At 40.4% G+C, this 15,606-nt stretch overlaps 1 protein-coding gene across 1 annotated transcript in view; it reads right to left on the bottom strand.

Annotated features, from left to right (window-relative positions):
• antxr2a (ANTXR cell adhesion molecule 2a) overlaps window positions 1-15,606 on the bottom strand; it is a 79,989-nt gene that overhangs the window by 26,711 nt on the left and 37,672 nt on the right. The window contains exons 14-16 of the mRNA XM_034872899.1: window positions 14,767-14,856; window positions 12,739-12,909; window positions 12,322-12,402 (exon numbers count right to left, since the gene is read on the bottom strand). Of these exons, the coding sequence (XP_034728790.1) occupies window positions 12,322-12,402; window positions 12,739-12,909; window positions 14,767-14,856 (342 nt within the window). The remainder of the gene's footprint in view (window positions 1-12,321; window positions 12,403-12,738; window positions 12,910-14,766; window positions 14,857-15,606) is intronic.

Genomic DNA, 15,606 nt, shown 5'->3' with positions numbered 1-15,606 from the left:
CAAGTGATCTACAAGATCACTTATCAATTCTGAAAAGATAAAATCCATATTTACCTTGCAAATGTTGCACTGATTTAATGGGTGTGGTTATTGAACAGACTGACATTTGTTAACTAAACTGATCACAAGATTCTTAAAGATAAGGCTGGCTTATCACCTCAGCTACCAATCAGATATTGGCATTTGATTCATGGAAGCACCTATCTTTTCATTTACACATTTTGCATTAAGCAAAAATAGTGGAGACCTTCAGCATTAATTACATCAATCCGATTACTGTTTCATTTGCCATTCATTTGCAGTACCATGGTATATCAATATAACTAAATAGTTGAATGAATATTGTAATACAAAAGTCAGATATATAGATCAGTTCCTCTGCAATACTAAGCTTTGATTCTTCAAAAACCTTTCAGAAGCGATGCCCCCTTTCATAGCTAATGAACTGTATGACGTAGAGTCTTGTGTGAGGTATCATTGAACTTGGAAAGGAGTACCCTTTTCATTGGTGACGATTTGCAGTGTCTGAATGCCGGGCAAATGCGCGTCAGCTAGCTAGACTATCTGTCAAATCTGAGTTTTCTGTTGCACAACTAAAACAACCTTTGTACATACACATGTTCCACCAGAACAATTTCCTTCCCGAGGCTATTTTGCAAGACGATTGTGACTGGTTCAGCCAATAAACCAGCGCACGTATTGCTACCATCCCGGAATGCTGTGTGGACTATCAAGACCCTATGCAAGACAAGGAAGCGAGTGACCTGTAAGAGTTTTATCAGCCACCAGCTTTAGAGTAGCAACAGGACAACAGCAGAGAGAGGGTCAGATGGAAACCAATGAATAGAGCCACGTTAGTGACACTTCACTTCTCTGTTCACAGTGGAGGAGAGAGGCTCGGTGGGGAGAAATTTACGTAGTTTAGGAATAATTATATTCATAATAAACCTGCATGGCAGGGTTTTGCAGACAAAACCAGAATTTTATAGAATATTATAGAGATGTATTAAAATTGTGATACTAGCTACATTTATAACATTGTCATTGATAGTAAAGCTTTAGGATTAAAGTAAAAAAAAGAAAGAAATGGTCATGTTGTTGAATCCGTATGAAAATTACAATCTGAGGTTCACATGTTTACATGTTTATTCATAACACACGTCTGTGATCAAGCGCAGACATTTTAGAGCGGATCATATGACATGTCTTAATGCGAGGGACCTTCACCACATATTAGCCACCATTGTCACATCATTACATTCACATATACAAAATACAAAGCAGGCTAATTGAATATTCACTGTGAACATATTCCCTGCATAACATGACTCCCTGCTTCCATCTTTTTAAAAATTCAAATCGATGGGAGGAGAGGAAGGGGGGAGGCATTGGAATACATTACTGCATGTATGTGTGATCCTCAGCCCCTCCTCCCCTCCTCCTCCTCCCTCCTCCTCTATATGTCTGGCAGGAGGTGAGCCAGAGAGGAGGAGGGCAAAGTGCACGCGACAGAGCCGGCCTCTGCAAAGCTGACGTTAACAATAATGTAATTTAATTAAAGCCAAGATCCCAGCGGTCCTAGCCAAACGACGAGGCTTTGATTTTAATAGGTGATGAAGAAAAGGCTCGGCACACGGCGACACCGCCACCGTTCCAACCAGTCTGAGGGGTTCTAGGAAAAAAGGCACCGGCAGGACATCAGTTTAGATTGTATCAGCAAAAGGGGGCAAAAGTGAAGGCGGGGTACTGGGTGCAGGTACCAGCCCCGGCCACCCAAATACAACAACACCGATCAGTTAATGGAGAGGAAAAGGGCAGTCTCCACCCCCCAAAAAAAAGAAAAAACACCACCAAGGAACAACAGCATTGAAAAATACTTGATTGACTCGCAAAATGCTTGTGTAGGCGAGAGACTAAAGGTGTGTTCAAAGTGGATTTCACTGCAGAATGAGATTTAGAGGAAAGAGAAAAACAAGAACTAATCCAAAACTGACCAAGGAGAGATCAGAGTCAAAATCTTCACATGCAGATAAATTGCATTAAATCTGGAAGGATATTAAAATGTCCAACAAACAGCTTGTTGTGATTTATTTTGTTTGTTGGGTGAGATGTTGCTTGCAAAAAACGGATTTGCTTTTGTTGTAAATTCAATTATATAATATTAATTTTAAAAAACAACGTAAAACCTTGGAAATAAAAGAACCTGTTTTCTCATATTTGTATCTTTTTAATGACAGCGAACGTTTTATTTCTGGGCTGTAAAATATATGTGTGTGTTCAATGTGTACAAAAAGGTTGGGAGATCTTTGAATAACATACTTTATAGTTCAATGACATTTTCAGTAAAACTAACTGCTTATGAAATAACTATTTAAATAAAATTGGAGTGTTAACAATTTGTGAACTACATTTGAATGCATTCTGAAAAGAAAGTGTTTCAAATGGTTGTTTTTAAGTGAAGCCTGAGATTCTGAGAAATCTGGGAACATCTAGAAGGGATTTGGTTGTGATATCTCACTAATCATTTTCACATAATTTTTTTCTTTTCCCCACATTAGGTTACTTTTTACTTTACTGCTCCAACCAGCCACCACCAACAATTAGTTTCCTGGTCACACACACACACAGAGTTGCTGTGCTGGGGCATGGATGAGGAGGTGAGGATGGGGGGGGTTTAACATGGCGGTCATTATCAAATTTACAACCAGTCATACAGACATCTGCCCTACTTTTCCTCGGTTAATGTAAAAAGAACTAATCTGGTTAAGAGAGCACGGGCGCGGCTCATAAATCGGCGGTGCTCTCCGCAATAGTTAAAGCTGTCACTTCTCTTGTGGGGGAGCGGCGGCTGAATGGAGCTGTCAGCTGGCTACTTGTTAGGGCTAACAAGGCCGTCCACTGATAGGACTAATGAGGCCCAGGGCTTGCCGCTTCCCCGCACAGCCCACTGCCACCACTACTGCTGCTTTATCTACTAGATCATGTAAAAACAGCTCCAAGTTGCGAGAACAGGACACATATAACTGCAATATAAAGCAGATCACTGCACTACATATCGAGAAAATGAAACCTGATGTTTAAGATTTTTATTTTATGGGAAGATAATCTCAATTTACTGGTAGTGGTTAAGAACAATAAGATTGTCAAAAATACTGTAGGCTAAATTAGTAAGGATAACTTTTTTGCATTGCACTTTATTTTACAAATTGGCTGTAGAAAATTACATGACATGGCTTGAACAATGTTTAAACAGGAAACTGAGATAATTAAAGCTGCAAGCAGCATTGGACGTGCCCTAGCGCCTTTTCAAGCACCGGGTTTACTGGCGGATGCCGCTCCTTGCGACCGTGCATTTGCGCGGGACTCAGACACTGCAAATCGTCTCCAATGAAAAGGGTACTCCCTTCCAAGTTCAATGATACCTCACACAAGACTCTACGTCATACAGTTCATTAGCTATGAAGGGGGTGTGGCTAAACCATAGGGGGCGAACCATGACCAATGAAAACGGAACTCTCTGTTGAGTTCAATGATACCTCACACAATAGTTTACAAGAAAATGGTCATTAGTTTTTAAAGGGGGCGTGGCTTAATCGTATGGTGCATGGCAAATCACCAATGAAAAGGAAACTCAATGCTAAGTTAATGGATACCTCACACAACACTCTACATTAAACGGGTAATTGGTTATGAAATGGGGCGTGGCTATTACATAGGGGCGGGTTAAACCATCACCATTCAAAAAGGAACTCTACTGAGTTTAATGACACCTCATACAAGACTACCTTAAATGGTTTAAATGTTATGAAAGGAGCGATAGTTGGCAACTCAGTATCACAAGTAGACCACACACACTCTAAATTTCATGTAAATCGGATTATGTTTATCATATAAGGATGATTTCTTGTTCCTGTTGAAATTTCAAGCAGATATGACAATGTACACTGTAGTTCAAGCCACTTTCTCATTCATCGCTAAACACTCAAAATGGCCGCACCGTCCACAACGTTTGATAAAAAGTTTCTTTAATACATTTTCATCTTTAAGGTGTTGAGATGGTACAGACCAAATATGAAGTCCATCAATTGAAATCTCTTGAGGAGTTTGATACAGTACGACGTGGAAATGGCCTAAATCACACTAATTTCAAACTTTCAATTCCAAATGGCAGACTTCCTGTTGGGTTTAGTGTATGGCTACAATGAGCTTCTTTGTATGTATTGACGTGTTGCATATGTGTACAAAGGTTCGTTAGTCTACGTTAAACGTACTGCAGGGGCTCAATTCTTTTAATTTTATAGGGGGTGCTAGCAAGCCCTTTTGTGTGCCTATTCCCAAAACCCTCAAAATATCTTAATTTTTCACAGACTTGATGCAACTGCCAATTTTGGTTTGTTTATGAATATGTAAACCCCCTCAAAAAGGCAATTTATTTGCCATAATAATCATAATAATTCCTTCAGTTTCAATAGGGCCTTTGCCGCTGTCGGCTCTCTGGCCCTAAAAATAGTTAATTAAGAATACTTAAGAAAATGTGGCATTGATGACTTACTAGCCCAAGTGGAGGTCAAAGGATTGTTATTTTAGTGTTTCTTTTAAAGAAATTGTTTTTGACAAAATTTGACATTTTTACACTGAATGTATCTGAAGAATGCCTTAGTGTGAACGGTTGTAGTGTATCCATGGTTATAAATCCACAGAATTTGTATTTTAAAGTGCTAAACTATTCAAATTGATGTTATATGTATGTCATATTATTAGTGATGGAGATTTGTTTGAAAAGATAGAATAACCGGGATGCTTGAATTAGCAATGAGCCACCAGGACCAATAAGACTAAGCAGCAGCTAGGAACTTTAACATGCTTAGAAAATCCAGGGGTAGTTTACAAATACTACTCAACTTAAATGATATTTCTTGGCTAAAAAGTGACAAACCCCTGCGCTGAATTGTTATATTTTACAGCGGCAACAAGCTATTAACCCAGTTGTCCAACTCCCTCTTGAATAAAACTCCCACAACACATATGCAATGCAACAAAGACAAAAAAACAATAACACAAAACTAAATAAATCCCTCCCCCCCAGCATGGAGAGATAAATGTGAGGATGGGGTTAAATGTCAAGCATGAGTAACATCTGATTGTTATTTTGAGCTTTGTTTTTCAGAGTCAACTTCAGCCTTTTCCACTGCAGCCTCATCTCTTCAACCAACGCTTCATTATTTGCGACGGTCTGGTTTTATTCCAATTACCCCTGTTAATTAGGAAATCTCATGCTCTCTGATCTAGGGGTTCGTTTCATCTTAATGTCATTTGCCAGGTTGTTTACTTTCGATTAAATCCTTTTATTGTGAAATTGAGTGTTACATTTGTTTCAATGAGGTATTTATCTTTGTGATGCGAAGCATCCGTACTTATGACATGTAGAAGTCCTCCTGCATATATCGCCGTGTGTTTATTCTTCATTAGCGCTGCAGCTCTTTCTTTAGGCATATATTAGTACCAAATTAGCATATTGTCTACTCAGACGTTTAGGTACCAAAATATTCCTTTCAACGGCTGTGGAAAGAGCAAAACGTGGGCCTCCTGTAATGCCGAAAACCTTTAAGAATGTGTCATCTTTTGGCTCTTCTTAGGTTGTTTTTTAACACTGAACAATACAGTTTGACGGCTTTTTATTAGTTTCAAGAAAGATGTTCTCACCATTCTCAGTGTGGCATTGTTATGCGACAAGAGGAAGCGTGAAAGAATGAGTACATGTGTGCATCTGTTTACGTTTTCTTTTACACATATACATATATATATATATACATATACACATATATATATATATATATATATATATACACACACATATATACATATATATATATATATATACACACACATATATACATATACATATATATATATATATATATATATATATATACATATACATATATATATATAATATATATATATATATATATTATGTAATACTAAACGCCTGTTAAATCAATTATTCAATATTTAAAAATCACTATGGAGCAAAATGTTCAACCATTCTCACTGTTGTTTAGGATTCTGTGGCTATCACAGATATTTCACTTATTGCATTATCTAAATGGGTCTTTGTTGTATCTCTCATACAATAATCAGCCTGCCTGATGTGTGAGGCAGCCATTTCCTCTCTTGGATCATTTCCATGTGACCAGCCTGCTTAGTACATACTGATACACCAGTACAACCATGCTAGCCAGTGTACTGCTGATCCTATGGCATGGCTGTAGTCCAATATTTAAATCTGTATCTAAATCTCATTCAGTGGTATAGTGAGTTGGGTTTAGCTACTCTGCTACTGGTGATATTAATCATCCAGTATGTTTGTACAGTATCGTAACAGATCAGTGATACTTTGCTCTTTAAATGGCAAACATGTTGCCTTCCAAAAAAAACATTCATCTAGAATTTAAATCTTTGTATAGCCATCATATATATAAAACATTGCATTTGTTTTTGCTTGTCAAATAGTTGGACAATAATTTATTCAGTAAATATGTTGCTTTCAGGTAGCTCAGTCTCCTAAAATGGCATTCCCAGACAACTAAACTGCATTCTCAGTTACGTTTCAAATGTTTTAAACATATCACAAATATGGTTGAGTCCACAATAAAAGTCCACGTAGGGGGGATGTCGGGGTGGACGAATCAGTCAAACAGAGGACTTTCAATGTCAATGGACTGCTCTCTACCACCATCAATGTGTAGCACCCATGACGCAGGCGCTCATCACATAGCCAGGGAGGGGAACATGTTTTTAGCGGTGGGGGACACAGAGAAAACCCCCCCCCAAACTCCACACTTAAAGGCACGGGACAACCAGGGTATCTTCTTGCTGTGAGGCCACAGTGCTAACCATCGGGCCATCGCGCCTTTAATTGTAAATGAAATCTTTCCCCATCAACTGTTCACTCCTCTACCGTCTACCATTGAGAGAACTCCAATAGAACCTTGAGCTCCATTTGCACTAGAAGTACATTACCCGCAAATTGTGACCCGGTTGCTAACAATGTGAAAATGCAGCGAAGAGGCCAAAGAATCTTCTTAGACACAAGCTTCTTTGTCTACAGTAATTATACTCATGTCTCAAAATTAACTGATGTTAAAATGCTACATGTAGCACCTTCATGCCAGTCAAATACTGAAACTTAAAGCAAATGTCTTTGTCAAATTTCAAGTGTAATGTTTTAATTGGCTCTATTTCCATGCAATCACCTTGCAGCACCCTAATTGAGCCCTGAGAACCGGCACAACACTGAGCTGTATTATTGTGAACTCCAAGGACAGCTCTACTATGCCATGCCATGCCGTGCAATGCCATGCCAGGCAAGCAGACTGTAACCTCTAGCATTAATGGCACTCGGCTTATGCCAGCCTTGCTCTTGTTTTTCCCCCGTTTTTTTCTCGTACACCTCCTATTTACATCCGTCTTTTTATCTCTCCTCCCTCCATCTGACGGAATTCTTCCAGAGCAGGTCCGTGGAGTCCCTCTGCTTACAGTCACTTAATTAAACACTCCCACAGCACCGTCAGCTGTTAAATTAAGACGCTGTCACAGCCAGGACACCAAGAAATGGAAGGGAGAAGGAAAGATAATCCCGCTGAGGGAAGAGCGGAGAAGATACACAGAGAGGTGGAAAGCTGCCTCTCCGACTGTAGTTTACAGCCTGACATGTATTCTTCATCTGTACAGTTTCTTAGATGCATTTTAGGGGGGAAATCTCGCCTTTGTTATTTGAGTCCTCTATCAAAAGCTAGTATATGGCTGGATCGTGCATGGTGAATGAGCTAATTGTGGCCAAATTGTTACAGGGATCTTCCGCCATATTGAACTAGTAACCTACAGTGCATATTACTACCACTTGACAAACTTTAAAGCAGTTTTTTTCTCTGCTCTGATCCCCAACACCTGTTTGCGCTCAGAAAGTCCACATCACTTTTTCTCTCTATCGCTCAACCACACACTGCGCCCACACTTCACACAAATGAGGCTTTCCAAACACACATGTTGAGATAAACTCAACAACACACGTGGTTTAGCAACCGTATAAAGGTCCATCAGATAATACTATCATCCTCCACACAGCAGCATACTCAGCCCACACATCCCCTTGGTGAGGAACAGATGCGAGCAAGAGGAACAAATGGAAATCCACACGGACTCAGAAGAACTCCAACTCCTGTTCTCGATTTCTGGCGTGTGTCTTCTTCTGTAGGAGGACACAGAGGGTCTAATGTATGGTGATGCCTCCGTCATTGCACACCTCGGATGGACATTTTGTTGACAGCTGCTTTTAGAAAACAATACCTAAAGTGTGAAGGTGTGGAGGGGGGACTTCTGAGAACACACATGCACACCACCATCTCTTTAAAAAACCTTAGTGAGCTCCAGAATAAGACAGCCCACCCCCCCCTCTCTGTCACCTTCTCTACCTACTGTCCCCAGTCAATACTTGGCAAAACTTGGCGGCAGATGTTGCTGTGCTAAGTTGGCTCTGAAGTGCCTCCCTGGCTCCCCGGTCTCACCGACAACACAGTCAAACCACATTAGATCTCTTTATTTGTGCCTGGGGCAAGTTCGGCACTGCAGCTGTGTCCACCCCCACTCTACCTTTGGTGTTGAAGGCCCTCGGGCGCTAAATGTGAGACCAGAAAAAAAAAACTGTTTCACTCTCATTTTCTGTCTCTCTGTCTCTCTTCTGCATCTGCTGACAATCCAGCAGTCTGGCTCCGGGGGGCAGCACTGAGGGAGGGAGGGTCAGGAAGGGAGTCTACTGAGGGAGGTAAGAAGGGTGAGGATAGAAGCTTGGCAAGGAGAGGGGGAGGTGAGGGGCTGGTATGGACACCCGGGTCCCTGTGCTGAACAGATGTCTGTGACAACCTGCTTCCTTACACCTGTACGAGTCCTTGTAACCCCGCGGATGCAACCGCTGAAAAATTCATGACCCTGGTGGTTTCCTGTCTGCCATCAAAGACCACTGCCCTTCCTCCCCTGCCCTCCATCCGCTGCTCCTCTCCCTTATACACGTCACCGCTGCCCACTCTGCCATCTACACCTAACCTCCCACCAGACAGTTCAGACTCCTCTCACTTTGATCAAGTCAAAAGTATCTGTTCAGCCCAATATCACATGCATGTCTCTAAGAAGACAAGGAACAAAAAAAGTGTAGCACATAAGAAAAGAATATATAACAAAATAACGAAAAGCTTAGATTGAAAAATGGCAATTACTGACACAGAAAGCTGTAATAGTTGAAAGAAACCCAACAGTGGGATACTAATGTAAATACAATATTTAAAAATAGAGTAAAAACTGGACTTGTGGAACCGGTCCAGGTAAAAACTAGTCCAGGGAAGTGTGTCCAGTCAGATATCAGGTCTATAACATCATAACATGAGAACATGAAAACTGCACTAAATGCCAGAGCCTTTAGCCAAGTTTACAACATGTCATAGGACAGTTCTGATTAATTTTCCACTGCAATAAAAATCTTAATTTGGACAATTACGTCTGCATCAGTCCAATAAGTTTACAGTCTTTGTTTGATGCTCTGCATCTACACCAGGGAGTTTTGAATGATTGACATATCTGTTATCAGGATGTAGGGTAAAATAATATGATGACTTTGTTGATTTTAAAAACTACAATTGATTAAAATTTGTAAAGCAAACCGTTTAAGGCATTTCTTACAAAATAATCGTACAACCCTTCTAAAGTTCAAAGTTCAGTCTTGATCTTGGAAACAGCATTTTACAAAACAATTTCAGTATAGGTTTTTGTGATTTTAATTACTAATACTACTAGAATCCGTTTAGTGATACTTTATAATCTATCTATGTACAGTTGCAACTCAAGAATTAAAATTATTTAAATCAAACGGAATCAAATCAATGTCACAGTACATGTAATCTTTCTTAATTAACTAAATCAGAATTTAGATGCTTTTATAAAAACTATTTGAATTTGTTATTGTCTTGTATGGGAATACGGTCTTGAAATTCAACAGTAAACTAATTGGGGAATAAAAAAACATCATGACTCACACAATTGTTACCAATACTCAGTCGTCACTTACACACAGCCTCCGTGACCTCCTTTTTGATTGTCCGTGTCCGCTGCATACAATCTTTATCAAAGACTTGAAAATGGGATTTGGTGCAGTGATCGGCATGTGAACGCAGTGAGCCAGGTGTGCCGAGGACTCCACTGACTTGTACACTCCACGTACATGTGTCCTATCCTGAGTGCTTTGACACAAATGTGTTTACTCACCAGTGGGCTTCACTGTGTTTCCTACATTTCCTAACAGTTTGCTCAGAGCAAATGGGCTGACCTCGTGTGTGGGAACGTCCATCTTTTACACTGTGGGAGCAACAGCCATTATATTTCCAAATTCTGCCCTTTTCTGCTTAAAAGTAAAATTCAGTTGGAGTATTAAATATTGGGCAGGGGATTTGTTGTCATTTCAACATGAAAACAGCTCTTTCCAAAAAGCGTACTGCAGGACAATATGCAGGCTTGGTCAATCCCTGGCCTCAAGGCACAACACAAACAGCCCCAGCCCATTTGTTAACAATTTATCATGGCAGAGAAGCCAACTCACAACATCCTTATGTCCTTTTTGCCTTTACAAAGAGCACACACGACGGACACTTACAACTGGCCTGCACTGGTATTACTTAAGACTAACAAAGAAACCATTATGTGATAAGTAGGTCAAGTGATATCTAGCTGACTCCTAGCCAAGTTTAAACGTGGTGACCGTGGCTTCGGTTAAAAAGTTGTAGTTTTCTAAAAGGTCTAGGTTACATATAACTGCTGTTGACAGCACTTCAGTTATTATATGCAAAGTCTCAACTACATCCACTACATAATATGCAACCTACATGTCTAAAAGCACTAGCATTTATGTCAAATATAGCTAGTTTTAACCATAATATCTGGACATCTATTGACCTAGCATTTGTTTATGATGTTTCCTTTTTATAGTGCATCTTCTGGCATTATGAGTTTTTATTTTTTATTTAAAGAGCACTGGGTTGCAACTGGCAGGCTCACAGCTGGCCAACCGCCTTGTTTTTTTTCCATGTTCTACAGAGCAGTTAACGTTATTCCACTTGAGACTTTTAAAGTCTGACATCATTCTGTGAACCAATAAAAAAAAAAACTTCTCAGACCGCTGTTCAAAGAGGAAGTGCTCACCACAGTGAATAAAAGACATCAGGGACTAAATATATACAGTAGGTATGTATGTTCAGATGAGTCAGTTGTTTTCTTGTACAGCTTCTGCAATACTTCCCTTCTTTAACAAACTAGAGTACAAAAATGTGTGGGAGTGACTACATAAAAAGAGACCCATGAGAATCTATTTCTTGGCCTGAAATCTGGTTACCAAAAAAAGAAATCTAAATGCTCCACCTTCTGCAAACTGATTCTAATGTATGTTATTCATTTTGAGATATAGCTCAGTGTCTACAGCAGATGCTGTGGCTTGTTGGATCAACTGCTGCTGAAAAAAAGCTAAGAACATTTGGTTAAATCTGACTTGGTGGCGGTTTGTGAGCAGTGGGCTGTCCTAACCGCCTGCGGGGCGTCAGGTTTCAGTGTGTCGGTTTGTGGAGCAAATATGCTTCCTTTTCTCTGACGGATGTTGAAAAAAAAGTCAAGAGTTTGACCATATTAGGTTGTCCCTGTCATGTTTCCCTCGGTGAGCCTTTGCAGCTGCAGCTCACTTTGGCTCAGTTAGAGAACAACACAATGCTTAACTCGTGCCAGCAGCTTCCCGTGCTAAGAGCCAGTACACAGATTATTGTACCTCCACAGCTGAAATTCAATACTGTATTGATTAAGAAGTATAACATTCTCAAATTTGGTAATTCTAGGGATCACAATAGTCATTATTAGAGCCTTTTATAGAAGGGTTAACAACATTAAAAAGTAAAAAAGAAGAAGACCATGCACGCATACAGATGCAGGGAATTCTCTATTTATATCCCTGAATACAACAACTGCACAGCTGACCACTGATGTGATTTTGACTCATGCCCTTCGGGCTTTAGGTTTGTGCAACTAAAAACGCAACACAACACTCTGACTGATTAAATACATCCCACACACCCTACAGTAAAACACCCACGTACACTTCAATGTTTATTCAATCTCGTATGCCTCTGCACATTTGCATGGTTTGTATTTTAGGCGCCCCTGCAAATACATCTTTCCACTGGGAACAAAAGTGTCAAGAGCTGAAAGCATTATAGTTTCTTTTCTCTGGCTTACCTTGTCTGAATCTGTGGGTCGCATGAGGGAAACTCGGTCATACTGCCGCCCCAGCAGAGCCCACAAAGCGTCGAGACGACCCTGATAAAAAAAGAAAAATTAGATTTTAGTTTGGCAACATGAAATTTTGAGTTAGTACTGAAGTTTTTTTAACTCTTTGTAACAAAGAGTAATATACTGTAGGCTCAAAAGACTAATTACTAGTTTTTAGGTGATGAATGAAGACCAACTTTAAATGCTTTAAAGCGCTGGTCTAGTAGACCCCTGACCTGACCTGAGTATTCTGTTACATTATATATCAAATGACAAACACTGTAAGTTAGAGGGAGGAGAACTGAAAAACATTCATACTGAAAGACAAACCCCCAACATCTTCAGTCCAATCAGTTGCAGGTACATGGCTGTAGTAACGCTCACCTTGATGGGAGTGTACCATTTGTTCTCGTTTTGATGGTAGGTGGGGGCAGCTCTCGGAGTGGGACGTTTGATCATTGGCTCCTCTACATCCTCTGGTATGGACACTATGGCATTCTTGGCTTTCTCCAGCCTGGCCCCCTCTTCGGTCGAGCCCTTCTCGCCCCAGCGCACCTGGAGAGGTAAAAAACCAAACACAGGACCAGTTGAAGAGACACAAATAGCTCATTCTGTTTTTTTGTTTAGTTTTTTTAAGTTCATAATTTACAAAATATCAAAATTGCATTAGTGCTGAACCTAGTAGTTAAGCAACTTGGACTTTGGCTTATAAAATGTCAGTAAAGCAACCGTACTGCAGCAAAGTAGGATTTCACTTTCATTGAATTGGGGAACAAACAAGAGCTAGACAAAAAAAGGAAAAAGAAATTGAAGCCACAGAGCTATATATATCCTGACTTTAAGCAAAACCCAAGCCTCAACTTCCTTCAGAGCCATAGAGGACGTTATAGAAGTATTTTCACACATTCAAATAATTTGCTGCAGCCCTTAATTAAAAATAAACTACTAAATATCATCCATAACAGCCAATAATGAGGCAGAGGAGGCCGCACACCCTTTTAGCCATTGAGGAGCGGTACCGGAGACATAAAATAAGATGCTAATAAAAAGGGAGTTGGACAACTGCTATCCCTATATTATCCATGAGAAAATGAAATGACCTGAAAACCTGTTTTTGCTTTTATTAATAAGCACATTTGCATGTGGTATAATGTGTTATTGTGTAAGTGTGTAAATGTGGGCCTGTGTGTTAGTTAAGCTGTCCTGTTTCTTAATTGAATTCATCACATCTGTTGCAGGGACGAGATAAAAAAAAAATCCACCTTCACATAAATGGGGAGAGGCGATTAATTAGCAACACAGTTTTCAAGCTGTAGGTTAAGCCGTGACAATATAGAACAGCTTTTCAGAATCATCTCTGGGATACATCTCTGGCCTGTCGCATCAACAAAAGAGAAGGCTGCAATGAATAAAAGATACGTTGTCACCTCAGCCGGCTCAATACGCGTTTGAAATATTGGCAGCGGCAAATCGGTGGAGGTGCAAGCAGTTTTCTCAGCATGACGTCTCAAATGTGGATGAAGAGGAGAGTGCAGGTTGATCTTAACAAGCACATTGTTCTCCATCCGCAGGGGGGGGGGGGCTTCAAAAGGGGAGACGAGCCTGTCGGTGGGAATCAATCTGCAGATAGGAGGGAGCAACGGGATAGCCATGCTTGCAACTCACCAACACTCGTGGGGGAAAAAAAGTCAAAAGATTGGAGCTCCCTGAGGCTGGTTGGAAATATCTACAACGCTACCAACTTCCTCGGGGCTGAGAAACAGCAGGGGGTAAAACAGCGAGGGGGAGGATGGGAGCTCGCCTTTAAACCTGGATTCCCTTCGGAGGAGGCGGATAACAAAGGGGCTGCCAAGGTTGGGGAGTTGACAAGAGGGAGGTGGAGAGGAGAAGTGGGTAAGGTGGATATGTCAAGCTGACAGCCGCACTCAATCCTTCATCGTGGCAATGACTTGATCCAATCAGGCCGGGACGGCCAAGGACGAGATGGCAGGGCCTGTCATGTCAGAGGCATCAGTGGACTGACGAGGACAGCGGGCCGGCCGGTCCGTCAGCCGGTCCCTCCTCTTGCTGCCTGTGTACTCAACAAACTTGTAGCTTCAGAGAAAACACTGACTGTCAGCAGTTTTCCTCTAAACATGGTGCACGTTTAAGGGATACCAGCTGTCAGAAATGTGACACTTCCTGCTGTCTGGGACTTTTGTAGGATTTCAGCTCTTTTTAGCTGGTTAGATTTGATAAGAGAAGATTGCCCTAATGTTTAAACAATTTGCTGATCAAATCATTTTACACGAAGACTTCAATGTGATTCATGTGTCAAACACAATGGAAGAGACTTTGAGTCTTTGTGGCTGCGATGAAAGTGTTTCATGTTCCCGAAAGCAATATGTCAGGGGATGAGATCTAGGCTCTGACCTCCATGCGTTTGATCCCTCCAGCTCCTCTTCCTCCATAGTAGGAGGCATCCACAGTCGGCCACTTCTTCTTGGGCAGCTCCTCTGGCTCCTTAAAAAGAAAAAGGGAAATTAAAGACTCATACTCATGTACACTATAAATAATGTGTATTGTAGTTGGAGCCATGTGCAAACTTTATTCTTGTAAACGACAACATCTATTAACCATTCGGAGTAGACAAAAGGAAGGAAGTGCACTTGCTGTTCTATTTTTTTCACTTCCATGTATCATTATTTAAATGTACTACATCTCAACAGGAAAGACTCCTTTACGTAATTTTGTCTAGGAAGAAAGAGACACTCATGTCCTTACTTCTGCTACAAGCGTCAATTCTTTCCACATGGTTTAAGAAATTTGAAATATTTAAACTAAATAATGAGTTAATTTCCTTCATTATTATTTAATTCCTCTGCAGATACATCAAGTTTTCCTGAAGGAGCTCTTAAAATCTAGTGTTGATTAAAGACCCAAACCTTTTTTTGCATTATGTTATGATATTACTTTCCAGTAAGGACAAATGGCTTTTTCAACATTAAAAAAAGTCATTAAAAACAACAAATTAGATTAAAGGTGCCCTGCCAGACAAAACGTTGTTTTAATTTTTTTAAATATGTTAGGTCCATATGTGTTTGTGTTATGTCGTTAATGTGAAAAGGAACTGCTACCTCCTGTCAGCTCTAGCCACTGAAATTAAATAAGTTGAGCAATCAGGCCAATTACAAAAGCTGGTCAGTCTTACGTCATGTTGCCTGAGCTCATTACTACTTTGCACTTTGAATTGCCCTGTTGCTGAAATGTAAA

Source organism: Etheostoma cragini, chromosome 5 (genome assembly GCF_013103735.1).
Source record: "Etheostoma cragini isolate CJK2018 chromosome 5, CSU_Ecrag_1.0, whole genome shotgun sequence".
In the NCBI taxonomy this organism is placed as follows: domain Eukaryota; kingdom Metazoa; phylum Chordata; class Actinopteri; order Perciformes; family Percidae; genus Etheostoma; species Etheostoma cragini.
The sequence above is the reverse complement of the archived record's forward strand: the minus strand, read 5'-3'. Positions and strand labels throughout refer to the sequence as shown.